We start from the raw sequence: 16,035 nt of genomic DNA on the forward strand, positions 1-16,035 counted from the left end.
TGTATTAAATTGGCAATGATTATAATAAATTTATTTTTTTATTTCCCTTTACCCCATTTACTCATCAGGTTCCTTCAACTTAGAGACAAGCTATAATGGCAGTGTTACATTTTTCTTGGTACCAATAAATTAAATAATAAAAATTCTACAAAATTAAAATTTTAAATATTTTTGAGCTTCTTTTCTTTTTTATTTAAATTTAATAACAATTAATTGAGTTATTTATTAATGCTGATATTAAATAATTATGCGTGTTTGTTGTTGTTTTTATTGTTGATTTAATTACATTACAATATATTGTATATATATTTATTATTAGAAGTGGCAGTTTTGTTAGAATTACTCGTATTTGTTGTTTTTGCTTTTTTAAATTTTTTCTATTATTATTTATTTAACTTTAAATTAGTTGAGTGATTTTAAAATGATTTTCTAAACACTAATGAGTGTTAAAAAATTTGGTTACTAATTTAATTTAATTAAACATAATCAAGAAGTATTTCGTATACATTCTTATAATATTTTAAAAACTATTATAATTAAAAAAAACCATTTGCTCAAAATGTCTGTGAAGTAGGGCGTACATATATTAGATTATATACATTCCATCTGCTATAAGATATATAGAAAAAATTATTTTAACACAAAAATTAATCGGTTATGACTTAGGTCAGGGCTTCTTAACTACCGGTCAACGCCGCAAGCACAACCATTCCATAAAATATTCTATTTTCATCTTAAACAATAATATTTTTTAGAATAATACATATAATCATCGTTTTTTTGCATATATTACCGGTATTTTCCAAACACGTTTTGAGTTTATAAAAGTTTATAAAACCTTTATAAAAGTGCTCCTATATGTGTGTCCAAAGTAATATTTTATAACAAAAAGAGGGGCACAAGAGGTAAGAGCTCCTTTCTTAATGTAATTGATCGATGTCAAAGGTATGGACTCATGTTTGAGCTACGGGCTTCTGCAGTTAGTTGTTATAATATTTTAATATAATTCAATTTCCTTGAAAACAATCTACTCATTCCAGAACTATTAATAGGTTTACTTTGCGAAACCTATTAAAAAAGCAGAAACCTAATCCCGTATAGTACTCTGTGTCCACAGCGGTGCTAGCAGTGTCTTAGCCCCCTCAAGTGGCTGTTATCACGCATTTTATTGAATATAATAGATTTTATAATTATTTTAGAAAACCAAAAACTTGCTAATCAGCTATATAGAATATGAAAGAATGTCAGTAAGTAGAACTTGAACTTGATATGAAGATTACACTTTAATGACGCGACTCATAAAACCATAAACTGTAAGGCTAGCTTAGTTCGGCCTTATAATTTCAAAAGTTCTATCCATCCTCTAGTTAGTAGTTAGGATGGATAAAATACAACAGAATTAATGTTGGTGGCAGGTTGGCTGATTTCGGTTATATTAATCTACATTACAATCGCAACAATATGCGGCTGTCCGAGGTAGCGAAATATTCTTTCTATCTAGTAGGGAATTAGACTTCTAGTTATATTCTCTGAACTGTTCGATTTTGATCTGTGGGAAAAGAAGAGTATGGAGCCATAGCTCATATAAGCGGATGTAGGTAATATCCTACATTGCAATCTTAATAATAAGGAAATGTCTGTAAAATATTCTCACTTCCTATTATTAGATAAGACTTCTGGTTATATTCTCTAAACTGTTCGATTTTGATCTGTGACAGAAGGAATATACTGAATTAAAAGCTTCTATTCTATACAATTCCTTCGATAGTAGACAATTCCCTACAACAAATATTCTAAGCTCTTTAGTTTGGTTTAGCCGTTAACAGGAAAGTTCTACTATGATCTGTATTTTGCCACCAATTTTTATATTAAGAGAGATAAAATTACACCATTATGAACCATCATTGAACATCTATAAGTATTTTTAAAACATGTACTAAAGATTAGTACGTTTTACTAAGTACTAGAGAATTTTAAAGACGAACAGTGTTTAGAGGATCTCATGCAGAGGGTCTGCGTATATGTTCGTTAGGACAACTTTTTTTATGTCTGATGTATAGTACAAAACTAAGTATTTAACTAAAAGCTAAGTTTAATTATATAAGATATAAATTATTTAGAAATTTCTATAACAAATACTACATTTAAAAATTTACTTTACCTAATCATTTATGAAACTATTCTCTAAACAAGAGATTCGTGAGCAGTTATTGAGCTATATTGAGCAAAGGCTTTCACAAATAAGAGATATACAAAGTATTAGATATAATTTTAACTATCGGTGAGAACACAGTCGTGTGTAAATGCATATGTTTATGTATTGGCTATATGATTGTGTGATTATTGCAACTAAAGATCGCAGTCAATGTCTTAAATATTAAATAACTTATATTAACTAGAATCAATTAACATAAAATCACAAACGTTAGAGGAATTTCAAATCAAATAATTAAGTTACTGATTGTTTTCTTGTATAATAAATTCCATTTAGCGCTAAATTATTCTAAGAATTGTTTTAATTAATTAATTCATTACTGAGTAGGTATAAACACTTTACTTGTATGTGATCCAATGTGTATGGTAATTTGTGTATAATATTGTATATTCAATATTTTTATTAATTTTATCTTATATTGTATTACTTTTTCATAATAAAATTCATTTAATTTGCGCGGTTTAGTTTAATTTGTTTTCTTTATTTAATATTTGTGAGCAGTTCTTGTAAAACCATTTTATTTTCTTTAATTACGTTTTTGTTAATATTCATTATTTGTTGTATGCTTTACTTTTATTTCTTATGTTTTCATTTCCTATTACTACAATTTACCTTTTGTTATCATTCACTAATTTGTTTTGCTATCATTTACACAATTTTTTTTTTATTTTACTTCATTATCTTCTTTCTAAAATGTATTTTACCTCTTGTGCATGTTTCATATGCGTTGCGTTAAATTTAATTGCATTTTTATATTCTATCTTCTTCATCTTCTTCCTCCTCCACTTCTTCGCCATTTTCTTCGATTTCTTCCTTGTAACCAGGATGTTCGGAAATAGCATAATAATTACCATTGTAAATCACACCCAATTCCCGCAATGCGTCACCACGTATTGTCGCTTTTATCGTCCAATTATAACAATCATCGGACTCTGATTCTCGGTCTAAACGTTCAACATCCAAAATTTTGGAGTTAAGCCGTTCCAGTATGATGCCGATATCTTTAATACTTAAATGACGCTTCTGATCAACAGATAATTGATCAATAAGCAAAAGGAATTTTTCTGTTGTAGTTTTGTCATCTTCCATGACAGTATTTTCTGTCTCACTCTCGGAACTATCTCTCTCTGGCGCAATATCTAAAAAGCGTACATGACCTTTTGCACCCGATGAGCGTCGCTGTAAGCTACCACCCATCATAGGATCCACAACCGAAGACATTGAAAGCGTTGCCTGTTGCTGTGGCTGAGGACTCGTAGTACCATCTTGTATTGGTGAGGTAGCCACACTTTTATGCACCGCTATTTTTCGTCCCTCCTCATGCAAAGCACAGCAATGAAAATCGCATTCTGTTGTGCTGGGACTTCCGGCACGACTGGGCGTATGTGCATGATGTGCACACTCTGGTGTATGCACATGCACTGCACCTACAGCACTATCAAAGGAACCGCCTTGTTTTGATAAACGTCTACTTGTACCTGGTATTACAACACCTGGTGGCAATACAACACCACCCGGATGATATATACTAGTAGGACCTTCATCACTAATGACGGTTATTTGTGGGCTGGCATAACGTTGTTGTGAAGATTGTGATGATACTGATTTGTTGTCCAGCGAACTTTGTGCCGACAGACCTTTTTTCGATGGTGAGTATTTATCTGAAGATAAGTGTCCATTACTACCGCTGGCACCGCTACCACTTGGCCCCATCCCACTAACGCCGGCACCACCGATGCCGCCCCCACCGCCACCTCCTCCTCCACCACCCTGCCGCTGATCCCAATGCAGGACCACCGTGACACGACCCTTGTTATCCATAATCTTCCAAGATGGCGTCTCATCATGTAAATCAAGAGCATGAATCGTCTCACAGACGATTTTAGGTATAGCTGAGATCGCTTCAAATAAAAAAAAAATATAACATTGAATTTAAATTTTGTTATGGCAGTGTAAAACAGATATACAATAAATATATATAAAAAATAATATAATATAGAATAACATATGTGAATATAATATTATATATATTGTTGCAGCAGAATAGATATGAGCAATTATTTGTTTTGATATAAAATAAGCTTATTAGTTAATAATAAATTTACAGCATAGAAAGAAAAGGGAAAGAAAAAAGAAAACCAGATCAAAGTAAAATTGGGAAAAGTACTTTAAACAGACCATATATCCCGAACTTATGCAACAGAATTAGGAATAGTAACGTAAAGAAGCAGAAGAAATTAGAGTTCAAAATCCTTAAAAATTTTCAATATTTTTAACCATATATTATTCTATTCTTTCAATTAAATGTTCTCATATGATCTTTTAGAAATATCATATAAGAAAAACATATATATTAAAGTTTTTCCAATAAAAATTAATACGGACCTAGAAAATTTGAATGAAACCTATATATAACGAGATTAAAATGGAATATGAGAATGGTTTTTCTGTGTATAAAAAAAAATATATCTTACTTATTATTTATTTTGTGTTTAAAATTCTTTTCCTTATATTTATTATTTATTTATTTACTATATATATTATATTGGTGGAATTACACTGTAACTTTGAAATCTTATGTGCTCCCTTCATGGACTTAAAATATTTTTCCAACTTGGGCTTAAATATCAAACATTAATTATAGTGTTAAACCCTCAGAGTAATATTTCATTATCCAATATAAGATACCCACCTAGGTACCTTTGTCATTTATGTACTAGAAAATGAGGTCTAATTCTCCTTCTAATTCACCTGATTAAATAATGCTTACTTAGCTGCATGCAATATTTAAATCGGTGTAGGTTGAAAGCTCCTATAAACAGTTTTAACTTTAATAGCCCTAAGAGATTATCACACTATAGCATGTTTTCTGCTCTTTTTTAGGGATGTGTGAAAAGAAATATTCTTTTCCCAAGCCACAAAATGGATCTGGATTTATGAGCATCGAAGCTGTCCCTTTTCTGACAAGTTTGTCTAAAATTTTGTTACCGGAGATTTCAGCGTGAACTGAAACCCATAAGATTCATATGTAGCATATTTTGCTTTTCGGAATACTCCACCACTAACTACTAGTTAGGATTCTATGGTTGTTTTGTTTAGAGATGAAAAATCTAAATAACCTGTTCATAACCTATTCAGCTGAAACAATACATATATATTTTCCATTCATAATAATTATGTATTATAATTGAATTTACCAGCTTTTATAACATCAACGCCAGTTGGATACCAACGTTCACCCTGTCTTAATAATAGTAGCACCGTATTATTGGCCAATGTACGAAAATATTCGCCATCCTCTATTTGGGTTCCATCGCACTCCAGAACAACACGCACCGGTTCTGAGGCAGGAACCCCTAATTTATCTTTTCCTGAATTTGATTAAAATTTTAATTATAATTAGTTTTATAAATAATAATGAAAAAATAATAATTAACTTACCTCTTACTAATAATTCTTCAAAAGTTCCAACTACTACGCCTTTGCGCACATTACGCCAACTATCCCAAATTTTAAGGGGTCTCTTGCCACGAGACTCCTACAAAAGAAATTTATATTAATTATAATTTAAATAAAAAAATTTATTTGTTAATTTATTTATGTATATAATTAATGAGAAATTATTTATATTATATAATAGTTAAAATTAATAAATACTTATGAGAACTTGTAGGGAAAGTTTAAAGTATAAATAGTCATGTCTTTATTTTGGTGAATACCAATCTGCTAACAAAATTAGAAAATTATAGTAGTATAACAGTTTTATTTAATTAATTAAATACTCCATTTGTAAAAACGAAGTAGTATAATAATTAACAGGATACTGTGATATAATTGATCTTTTATTTTATCAACCAAGTCTTACCTTCAATTCTTCGAATGAACGCCTCTCATTAACGATTCCCTAACGTCAGACGAAATTCTCCCAACTTAATATTTTGCTCCAAACACAAATCTAACTCGGTTAATCTCAAACAATTTACTAAGAAGGGGGATAAATCGAAATTATGAAACCAAAAAAGTTTTTTTAGCTTGAATGTAGAGCCAATAGCGACTTCTTTTAATTACAATTCACTCTTCACAAGAGAATATGTTATGGACCAAGATATTCCACTATATGGCTCTGGTGTACAGAGTTGAATAACTGATCCAGTCTTTGCAATAATGTTTGCATTTTCATTGCTTCCAATGTGACCTAACAAAGCAATACTCTATTTTTCTGGGAGTTGCTGGAATATACTATACTAATCCATCAAGAATCTTAAAGGAATTTTTAAGAAAACAAAGAGTTGATTTCTACTTTAAATTATTTGCAAATTTTAATGAAATATTATTGTCACAGGAGAATATTAAGTAAATTATTTTAATCTTCTTACATCTTACGAATGGATCTTTGAAGAATAAAAATATTATCCAGTTACTGCCCAAGAACAGTGACAAAAAAAATTATCGCAATTTCCTAAGGTTTAAAAAAAATAGATCTCGATAAAAGCCAAGCTTATGGATTACAGGACTAGTCACTTGAAGCAGCAGCAGTGCATGGACGCAGGACACACTGATGGCAGTCTTAAGTAATTAATAAGAACCCTACCTCGAAGTAATACAAACGTAGTCCCGGAATAAAATAAAGTTTCTTGGAATCAGGGGGATGAGGTTTAGTCTGTTCAAGTCGGTTACTCATTTTCCTAGGCACCGGATCGTCACTTGAAGCAGCTGCGGTGCATGGACGTAGGTCACACTGATGGCAGTCTTAAGTAATTAATAAGAACCCTACCTCGAAGTAATACAAACGTAGTCCCGGGATAAGATAAAGTTTCTTGGAATCAGGGGGATGAGGTTTAGTCTGTTCAAGTCGGTTACTCATTTTCTTAGGCACCGGATCGTGTGTAGGCATAAAATTAAATTAGCATAAGCAAATTTTACAACAAGAAGATACATTTCTTTATATAACTTAATCAATTTCAATATCTCTGGTTAATGGGCATAAAATGTTAATAATCGCAATATTATTATTAAAATATAAAATGTAAATATAAAAATATAATATATTAATAATTTATTTATGTTGGAGCTATTTGAGCCAGTGCACTTTAACTCATTATTAACTCGAGGTATTTTCAAAACCCCTCTTTACGCCTTGACTGGGTTATTGTTAATCACTTCATCAGACTAAGCAATAATTGACGTTAGATCTGCATACCTCCCAAAGGAGCCTGTAACTATACTGTGATTCAATAACACGGTGTTGGTAAGTCTGTCAGTTTTCATAAATAATTTCAGGGTTCTATTCTTCATGTATTTTTTGATGGGATCAATCTTGAGGTCCCTGAGGATAACATTCGTTCTAATGTACCATGGTACTTTGAAAAGTCTTCTCAGAGGCTGGCTTTGTGCAATTTCTAGCTGACGAATAGTAGTGTTTGAAGCTTTGCTAAACGCTACTCATCCATATAGAATTGACGGACGAATTATTTAGTTATATATCAGCTTCCTGTTCTTAGCATATTATTAATATTTTTATTAAAATATTACTATTAAATTATGATTACTCACTATATAATAATTTCAAATAATTTATATATTTCTGTTTTAGCTAAAATCCTTTTATCGTATCTCGAATTCAAAAAGATGGCGATAAAAACTTTATTATTTTATCTTTTGCAATAATTTAACGCACACAAGATTGTAGCTTAATTTGAAGGATAATCAAAGTAATTATTCCACCTATTCAGTAGTATATGGTACAAATAATAGAACGGACCACAGCTGCGGTCTTCACATATTTGCAAAGTTCACACATACAAATTTTCATACTTGCAAATATGTCTATGAAATTTTATCTGCAACTAAGCAAACCATCTTCTAAGGATAGTCAACAATGTGCAAAATTTAACGTTTAAAATGCATTCTATACTTTTTTTTTGATATAAACCATCATATACCATATATATACTATATACGTATGAAGTATCAAGATTGAAATATTTGTAGTGTAAAAGCACGTGAGTGTGGCAAGTGTCTGCACAATAGACTCGAGTTCATATTATATTCGGATGTATATGTAAGCGAACTTGTGCACAGACAGTATCAATTAAAGGCAGCATAATTCAACGATTAAAGATTTTCCGATTTTCCGATTTTCGAGTTTTCCCTACCGAAGATACCGCAGCAGCAACTACTCGCCTAACAAAGCGTGGAAAATTGCATACGCTGACAATGTCTGTTAACAAAGGAATAAAAATGACTTGATTATTGCACATGACAGGACGAATGTGCGCCGTAGGCAGGCAGCATCAGCAGTAGTGCCCTCAAATCGGTACGTGCATGGAAAGGAATTTTCCTAACATGCGCCAAATTGCAGAGAAGCGTTAAGCGCGCATTGGAAAATACATCGCCCGCACACCGAGCAAGGTATTGAAGCAGGTATTGAGTTTAACAGAATGCTGCGGTTAACATGGGTATTGGCATTCATTTTACTCGGCATGCCTGCTGCACAGTGTAAACGCATGGCGAAGAAAACGAGTACACCGAGAGCGAACATATAGGGTAATGTATGCGAACAGGTGCGAGAATGTGTGGTTATGTTGAATGCAGTTGGTCTGTCGGAATGATTAACATGAACTTTCGGAATCAATTGAGTTGCGGCTTATGGTTGCTTTAGGGGAATTAAAATCGTAACAGCGGAATAATTTCAGTTCAAGCTTTAGTTGAACCCTATTGAGTCGCACAAAATGCCAGATTAATCGTGAATATTTCGATGTTAATGTTTCTTTGCATTGCTGATTAAGTTTTGGAGAACATTGTGATTTATTTGAAGAAATATTTATCATACGCATACAACTATTTACTGACAAAAAATTTATTGTGGAAATATATTAGGCTGTTCGGAAAGTAATTTCGTTTTTTCCCGACAAAGGATGTAATTGTATTTTTTTGCATCCAACTTTACACTTAAGCCCTTTAATTTTTATAAGCTTTGAAAACTCATGTAGCACCATCGGATTATTATTTGTTCCGGTTACTCTAAAATTTTTTAGACGGTAAAACCTTCACCTCAGATGAGCAGGTCAAAAACCATCTCGATCACTTTTTTGCCAGCAAAGACCAAACATTTTATGAACGTGGAATTATTCTACTACCAGAAAGATTGCAAAAAGTGTTGAACCAGAACGGTCAATATATAATTTAATAAAGTATTTGTTTATTATACGAAAACTGTCTTTCATTTCCACAAAAAAAAAAAAACGAAATTACTTTCCGAATAACCTAATATTAGATTTATAAGGCAATAAATTATTTCAAACATACCAGGAAGGCTTTTGGTTCCTTTCTTTGTATATAACAAGTAATTAAATTATGAAAAATAAATAAAGTCAAACGTCCATAACTCGAGGTAATATTTTGCAAAGAAAATGTTATTTGCTCTCCAATCCCTGTTGCACTCTATTTAGTTTGAGTTATAGAAAATTCGGGTTTGAGTAATGGAATATTGACTGTATTAACACAAACGATATTGACTCAACTGTGACAAAGAAGAAGTAATTAAATTATGGAAAATAAATATTAACAAAAACTGTATTGACTTTTTTGTAAGTTAACTGTGACAAAAAAACTATTTTGAAATAGAAGAAAAGTCTAACGTAGCGTTTTCCGAGTTAAAGCACCCTAGCACTTTTACTCTTTGATAGCTGTGCAGTTTCTGCAGAGTCCCACCCATCTCACTAACTAATTTGTGTAACCTCATCAGTTTCGTGATTATTCAATGACTGATCTAAGATCTGCGTACCATCCCGTACGGTTAGTGATTACTCTGAGATTCGATAGTGCTAAGTAAGGCAGCCTGACAGTTTTCACATAAAGTTCCAGGGCTTTGTCCCTTATGTAGTTTTTGACTGGAACTATTCTAAGGTCTCTTAGCATGTCATTTGTGCGGATGTACTACGGCACTTTGAAGAGTCTTCGGAGAGCCTAACTTTGAGCAACTTGCTGGCGAGATTGGGTAAATGAATCCCTTTTCCATCTCCAGATCTCCAGATTGAACTCGTCTAAACTGAACAAAAAACACACCAAACAGCTGCTTCAACTAAGATGTAACCTGCTTAATGCTTTAGTATTGGTAATGACGGGTCACTACTTAATAGAAAGATATACTATGAAACTGGGTCTACATTATAATGACTTCTGTCAAGGTTGTGGTATTGTGGATGAGTAGGAAACTATACTCCAAGTCATGTGTCAGTATCTATATTTAGCTAGTAGTAGATCTAATCTACAGAGGGTTATATTCTATTATTCTCAATTTTGTAATCTTTTTTGTAACAAATTTATTAACTACACTCCATTTTTCTAGTAGATCACATCGTTTGTAATTTAAACTTACTAATTTTAAAAGTACGCGTTCACTACTCTTCTTCTGCGTCAAAGCAAAAGTAGTATAGTTTATAAAGTGCTGGAACAAAGAACGCTTTAACTCATAATTCATATACTAGTGTTTACTATTTAAAAGAATATCAAATGGGTTTGTTAAAATCCACCCGAATGTAAAAGAATGAGCTATGTATACGTTTTTTATCAGAATTATTTTAAAGTATTTGGTATTAAACTTGGTATTAAACACTTAAGACATGAAACTCTCAATATCAATTAATGAACTAATACTTTGTAAATTTCACACTACATTAATATCCAGGACTAGTCATATAGTCCTACTAATTTGAATAGTGCACAAATTAATTAAAACATGTTTATTAATATACTTAAGCGACAGCTAACAGCATCAACTAAAAGCGCCAGCTAACAGCATCAACTAAAAGCGCCAGCTAACAGCACCAAAAACGCATATAATATAAAACAATGCTAGCTAAAGAAAAATAAAGAAAAATAATTTCTGTAAGGTCTTCCCCCTTCTATATCATCCATCCTACCTAGTTTATGCCCTTGCTTTCTGACTTAGATGAATCTAGTTCACTAGGTATTAAGTCTATTTTCTCATTCCTCTTTCCCATGATTACTGGAATGAAGTTTCCACATTGCTGTGGAAATCTTCTTCATTCATTCCTAAGAGGTGGTTTTAGTGGGTTCATGTCTCACACTGTGGCTTTCGATGTTTTCCACCTACTGCAAAAAAAAAAAAAAAAAAAAAAAAAGTAAGGTCTGCATAATATGTTCGATGTTAAAAAAAGTAACATAAGTTAAAAACTGTAAACTATATAAATTGTTAAATACAAATTCACATGTTATTAACATAATACTTAACATCTTCATTAACATTGTGACTCCAACATTACAGAGAAAATAACAGAAAATGTAAAAGTATCTATGCCTGAGTGAACTCAGTGTTGGGTTTAAAATCGTAAAACTGTGAAATACTACGATTGCTACACAAAATGTTAACATGCCTCGTTTTTTGCTTAGTACAACTATATACATATATGGATATATACTCGTATGAATGTACACAGAGAAAAATATATTCGCTTACATTGTTCGTGTGTTTGTAAATATATGCAATCGCAACGACATCGAAATTGAAAACGCATTGCAAGGACATTAGTGAGAGTCCTAGTGACCTACTAAACGAAACACCGTATAACATACAAAGCAGTGAAGCCTGTGATTTTGTTGCTTTCAACATTTTAATGTTCCATTCGCATTGTTTCACTTTTTATTCGCCTTGTCCCACCCAGTTTTCAACCCATTTCACTAATTTTCCTTTTTCGATTCGATTCTATTTCGATTTTATGCAATCCTCCTCTATATAAGTTAACATTTCAACTGCAGTACGTAGCTGCATATTGCTACTGGCGCCTATGTATGAATGGTCGGTCGGTCATGCTTTTTGGACATTTCTACTCCCTCCACACGGTAATTGCCCAATTTCACTTTTTTTCACAATATTTAAGTACAACTCTGGTCATTTATAATCATCATAGGCATAGTCATCGTCATCATCACCAGCTGTGCCGTACAACATTTTGTTGCCTTCCGAGAATCGTAAAATCGCAAAACAGCAAATCGCTGAACGGCAGATTCCCATACAAGTGGTAGAAATATACGTTGGCATTCGTACACTGATAAACAAATCACATTAAAAGGCTTTGGTTCAGACTAAATTGAGTTGATTAAGCGCATCGACCACCGTTTCACTTGATGCATACATAATTGGACATTTACCTACAATATTTTTTGAGTTTTCACTAAAAAAATTTGTAGTTCTTTTGCAAGAACAATATTAATAAAGTTTGATTATTAATAAAATTTTATTAATATTTTAAATTCATAATACTTTTTTTATTCTATAATCAAATTTTAAATGGAATTAATCAACTCAATAGTGGTTTTAATGGCATTTTCGATTGGTAAATCTGGATTCAAACCAGATTTACTCACGATTTGTCAAATTTTGTTGCCCAATCGAATATTTTTAGAATAATCCAAAAGTTTTGTAATCTAACAGTTTTTTAATAGTGTACATTTAAATTTATCATAAATACATACATCGAATCAAAACCATCAATCTATTTAATAATAAGAGAAATAAGCCTCCACAGTTCTTGGCGCTTTATCTGGCCGATATGGTCCAGTTTCTCCTATAACCCCACATTGCAATCGTGATTACAACAATCTCTTACATAGAGCTTACTCTTAGTCAGTAATTACTACATAGCAAGTACATCCTCCTTTCATTCCTCACTTATTTATAAATTTGTTTTATATGCATTTGTTGTCTAAATACTAAGCTTTCTATATTCTGATGTCTGCCTTCCCATTGATAACTGTAATGGGTTTTTAGCTTTTTAACTCAACGGGCCAATAACTGATATGTGTTTATATTGCATTTTAAGATGAGTGGTTTTAGTGGATTCAAGTCTCTCCCTGTGGCTTTCGATGCTTTCCAGCAAAAAAAGCCAGGCATAACATAGAGTTGGTTTTAGTAATTTCTTGAATGCTTACAAAATACTATATTATTTTATTTCTAATTGAGCCAGTGCACTTGAGCACTTTTACTCTTTCTTAACTCCTGGTATTTTTAAAACCCCTCTTTACGCCTTGATTGGATTATTGTTTATCACTTCATCAGACTAAGCAATATTGACCTCAGATCTGCATATCTCCCCGAGGAGCCTGTAACCATTCTGAGATTTGATAACGCTGTGTGGGTAAGTCTGTCAGTTTTCGCAAATAATTTCAGGGCTCTATACTATAAGGGCGATTATTTTGTTGTATATTTTATATTCAAAAGAAAATAATCAAATTATTTAAGTTAAATATTTGCATGTCACATATATTTTTTCCAATAAAAAAGAGTCTACACAATCTTTTTTCCTCCATAATTTTCAAATATCTAAATTAGTATTACTCAAACAGATATTACCGAATGACTAACGGCCCAACTGTTATAAAATTTTGATAATTGTTGCCAATTAAAAACAATCTTGTATTTTGAATGAGTGGCATTGTTATAGTACGTTTCTACTGTCTTCGTTAGTAAAGAAGCCAGTGGGAACGTACTATAAGACAAAGTTTATAAAAATGATATATTAAAGAATTTATTAAAATCAATACTTTAAATTATTAGAAAAAAGTGCTCACATTACCATTTTCAATGATGTTACTCTATTGCTCTTATTTATATATATTATTAATTACTCTTAATATATCATTTTATTTTTATAGATATCAAAAACTTAACTTTTTCAGTGAGTTCATCAAACTCTATTTTATTTTTCTTTCTAATATAATGAAAGCAGTGACATAAGGAAAGTTCTCAACCTTAAAATTGAAAATAAATCATTGATTCCATTTTCTAAATTTCAATATCAAAACCAAACATCAAATTTCAATATGACGAAACTTACTTCTACACCAACTACCCACCCTCTCTTTTAAATATTGCTTTTAATCAAATTAAGCTAGCCTACAAGCTGGCTCGGTAAGCACGAGTTCCACCCTTTATACTTGGAGTCTCAAAAAATGATTTCCGCATAGTTAAATATAAGAAATGATTCCAAGACCACTGATGATGGATATTGGCAATATTCGAAGCAGCTGTACGGTCAGTCAAAAATTCAATTGGTTAAAAAAAAAATTTTGTTGTTCCAATTCACTACTATTCAAAACGTGTCCATGAATGAATGAATGACATTAAAACCAAATTTAATATAAAAATGTTTCTATGAAAAATTAGTGTATAGTTTGAATCAATAATACCGAATATAAGAACGAAAAGATACCAACAGAAGAACTTCTTTTAAGAATGTCAAAGAATTTATGATCTTAAACGATATGTTAAAGTTTTTAATATTTTCAGATATTTTTGTTATTGTATTTGACAGAAACTGATCAATACTAAGTTCTGCAAATAACAATAGCAGTTGAAGACAGTATCGTAGCAAGAACTTAGCCAAGGAGGTAAAATATTTACTAGAAAATATATTTTTGGAGTATATTATCTGTAGATGAGGGAGATCTTTTCCCTGATCCTCCCGTTTTGTATATCACGCTAATTTAGTCAAAAGGGATGAAATATGTTTTTTCATTGTATCTACTTTTATGAAGTAAATAATATTAATATTCTATAATAATTTAAAAAGATTTCAAAACCAATAATTCTACGAGTTAGATATACTTCCTGTGACACAGACACACCATCCTTCTATAATTTGGCACTTCTAGATTTTAAATGCGATGCTGTCATTGGGAGTGGTCGTTTTTTTTATAGTCTTTTGAATTCTTTTGAATTCAAAGCGATTTAGAAAATATCTTCGAATGGATACACCAATCGTTTAGTCTCTTTTTGTAAAAGACTGTTGAGATATTTTTCTACATCATACTAAAAACTATATCATGTAAGTATAATATGTATACTAATATATTTCAGATAATAATATAATAAAGGTAGCTATTACATTTTAGAAATGCTTACGAAAAATCTTGTTAACCTGGGATATCCAATATTGAACTGTGATCGTGAATGAGCCAAACAAGAACTACAGAAAAAATTCAGAAACGCAAATGGTGGTGGATAGAAAAGACCAAATGGAGCAATTTCAGAAGGTCTAATAACAATATTTTTCGACAAGAATTGAGACGCATTTTTGGAACAATAACATTACCTATCCTCATAACAGATCTTTATTAAATCTGTATACAGAACGTTTTTATTCCACCTTTTCTTAGTGTCCGCTTCCCATAGAAAGGGACGTCCACCTAGGAACACAGAATCACATACATCATGACGTTTAGTATATTCTTTGTAATGCTGAAATGATTTCCGACGTGTTTATCATGCAACCATGGTCGGACTCTAATAAGGAATTGATTTTATTAATTTTTTTATCTTACAAGCGATCATAAGGATTTAGCAAAAAGTTACAATATAGGATAATACGTTCATATAAAAAAAATATGCATTATATGCATATGTATTTCTTTGTTAATCCCTTTATAGATTATATACCTTAGAGTATATTAACTAGAGCTTAATGTAATAATAATAGATATTAATTACCCCTGGTGCATTGCTAGATGGTAATGGTCCACTTGTTATAGCGCCACCTTGTGTAGCAGCTGCCGCAGCGGCTGCTACCTGCCTTATGCTGAGGCAGTTGCAAAGAGGTTTCGTGACGCCCAATGTGCATAAAGCATTGGACCACATTGTTTCAGCTTTGCTATCCACTGTTATTTATTTAGTATTAATTAACTTGAAACGAATTCGTTTTAATTTATAATTCTCAGTTGAGTAGTTAACTTTTCGTGATTTAGTTGAGTGAATTAAATTATAAAAATACTTTTTATATGGTAAAATTATTTTTCTTTTC

General features: G+C 31.5%; 1 protein-coding gene across 1 annotated transcript; it reads right to left on the reverse strand.

The window, feature by feature from the left end:
* Positions 1 to 2,786: 2,786 nt before the first annotated feature.
* Positions 2,787 to 15,872, reverse strand: LOC119684626. Its single transcript, XM_038098706.1, has 4 exons — positions 15,726 to 15,872; positions 5,657 to 5,753; positions 5,413 to 5,586; positions 2,787 to 4,116 (listed from the first exon to the last, which is right to left on the reverse strand). The coding sequence occupies exons 1-4, from the start codon at positions 15,870 to 15,872 to the stop codon at positions 2,966 to 2,968; spliced, it is 1,569 nt and encodes a 522-aa protein (XP_037954634.1). The 3' UTR covers positions 2,787 to 2,965.
* Positions 15,873 to 16,035: the final 163 nt, after the last annotated feature.

This window comes from Teleopsis dalmanni, chromosome 2, assembly GCF_002237135.1.
Source record: "Teleopsis dalmanni isolate 2A chromosome 2, ASM223713v2, whole genome shotgun sequence".
NCBI lineage: Eukaryota > Metazoa > Arthropoda > Insecta > Diptera > Diopsidae > Teleopsis > Teleopsis dalmanni.

Bases quoted from the DNA above. Each gene is read 5' to 3' on its own strand.
- LOC119684626 (XM_038098706.1), bottom strand. From the start codon at position 15,872: ATGTGGTCCAATGCTTTATGCACATTGGGCGTCACGAAACCTCTTTGC. The intron at 5,587-5,656 runs GTAAGTTAATTA...AATCAAATTCAG, and splicing joins TGAAGAATTATTAGTAAGAG to GAAAAGATAAATTAGGGGTT. The intron at 4,117-5,412 runs GTAAATTCAATT...TTTTATTTGAAG, and splicing joins CGTTGATGTTATAAAAGCTG to CGATCTCAGCTATACCTAAA.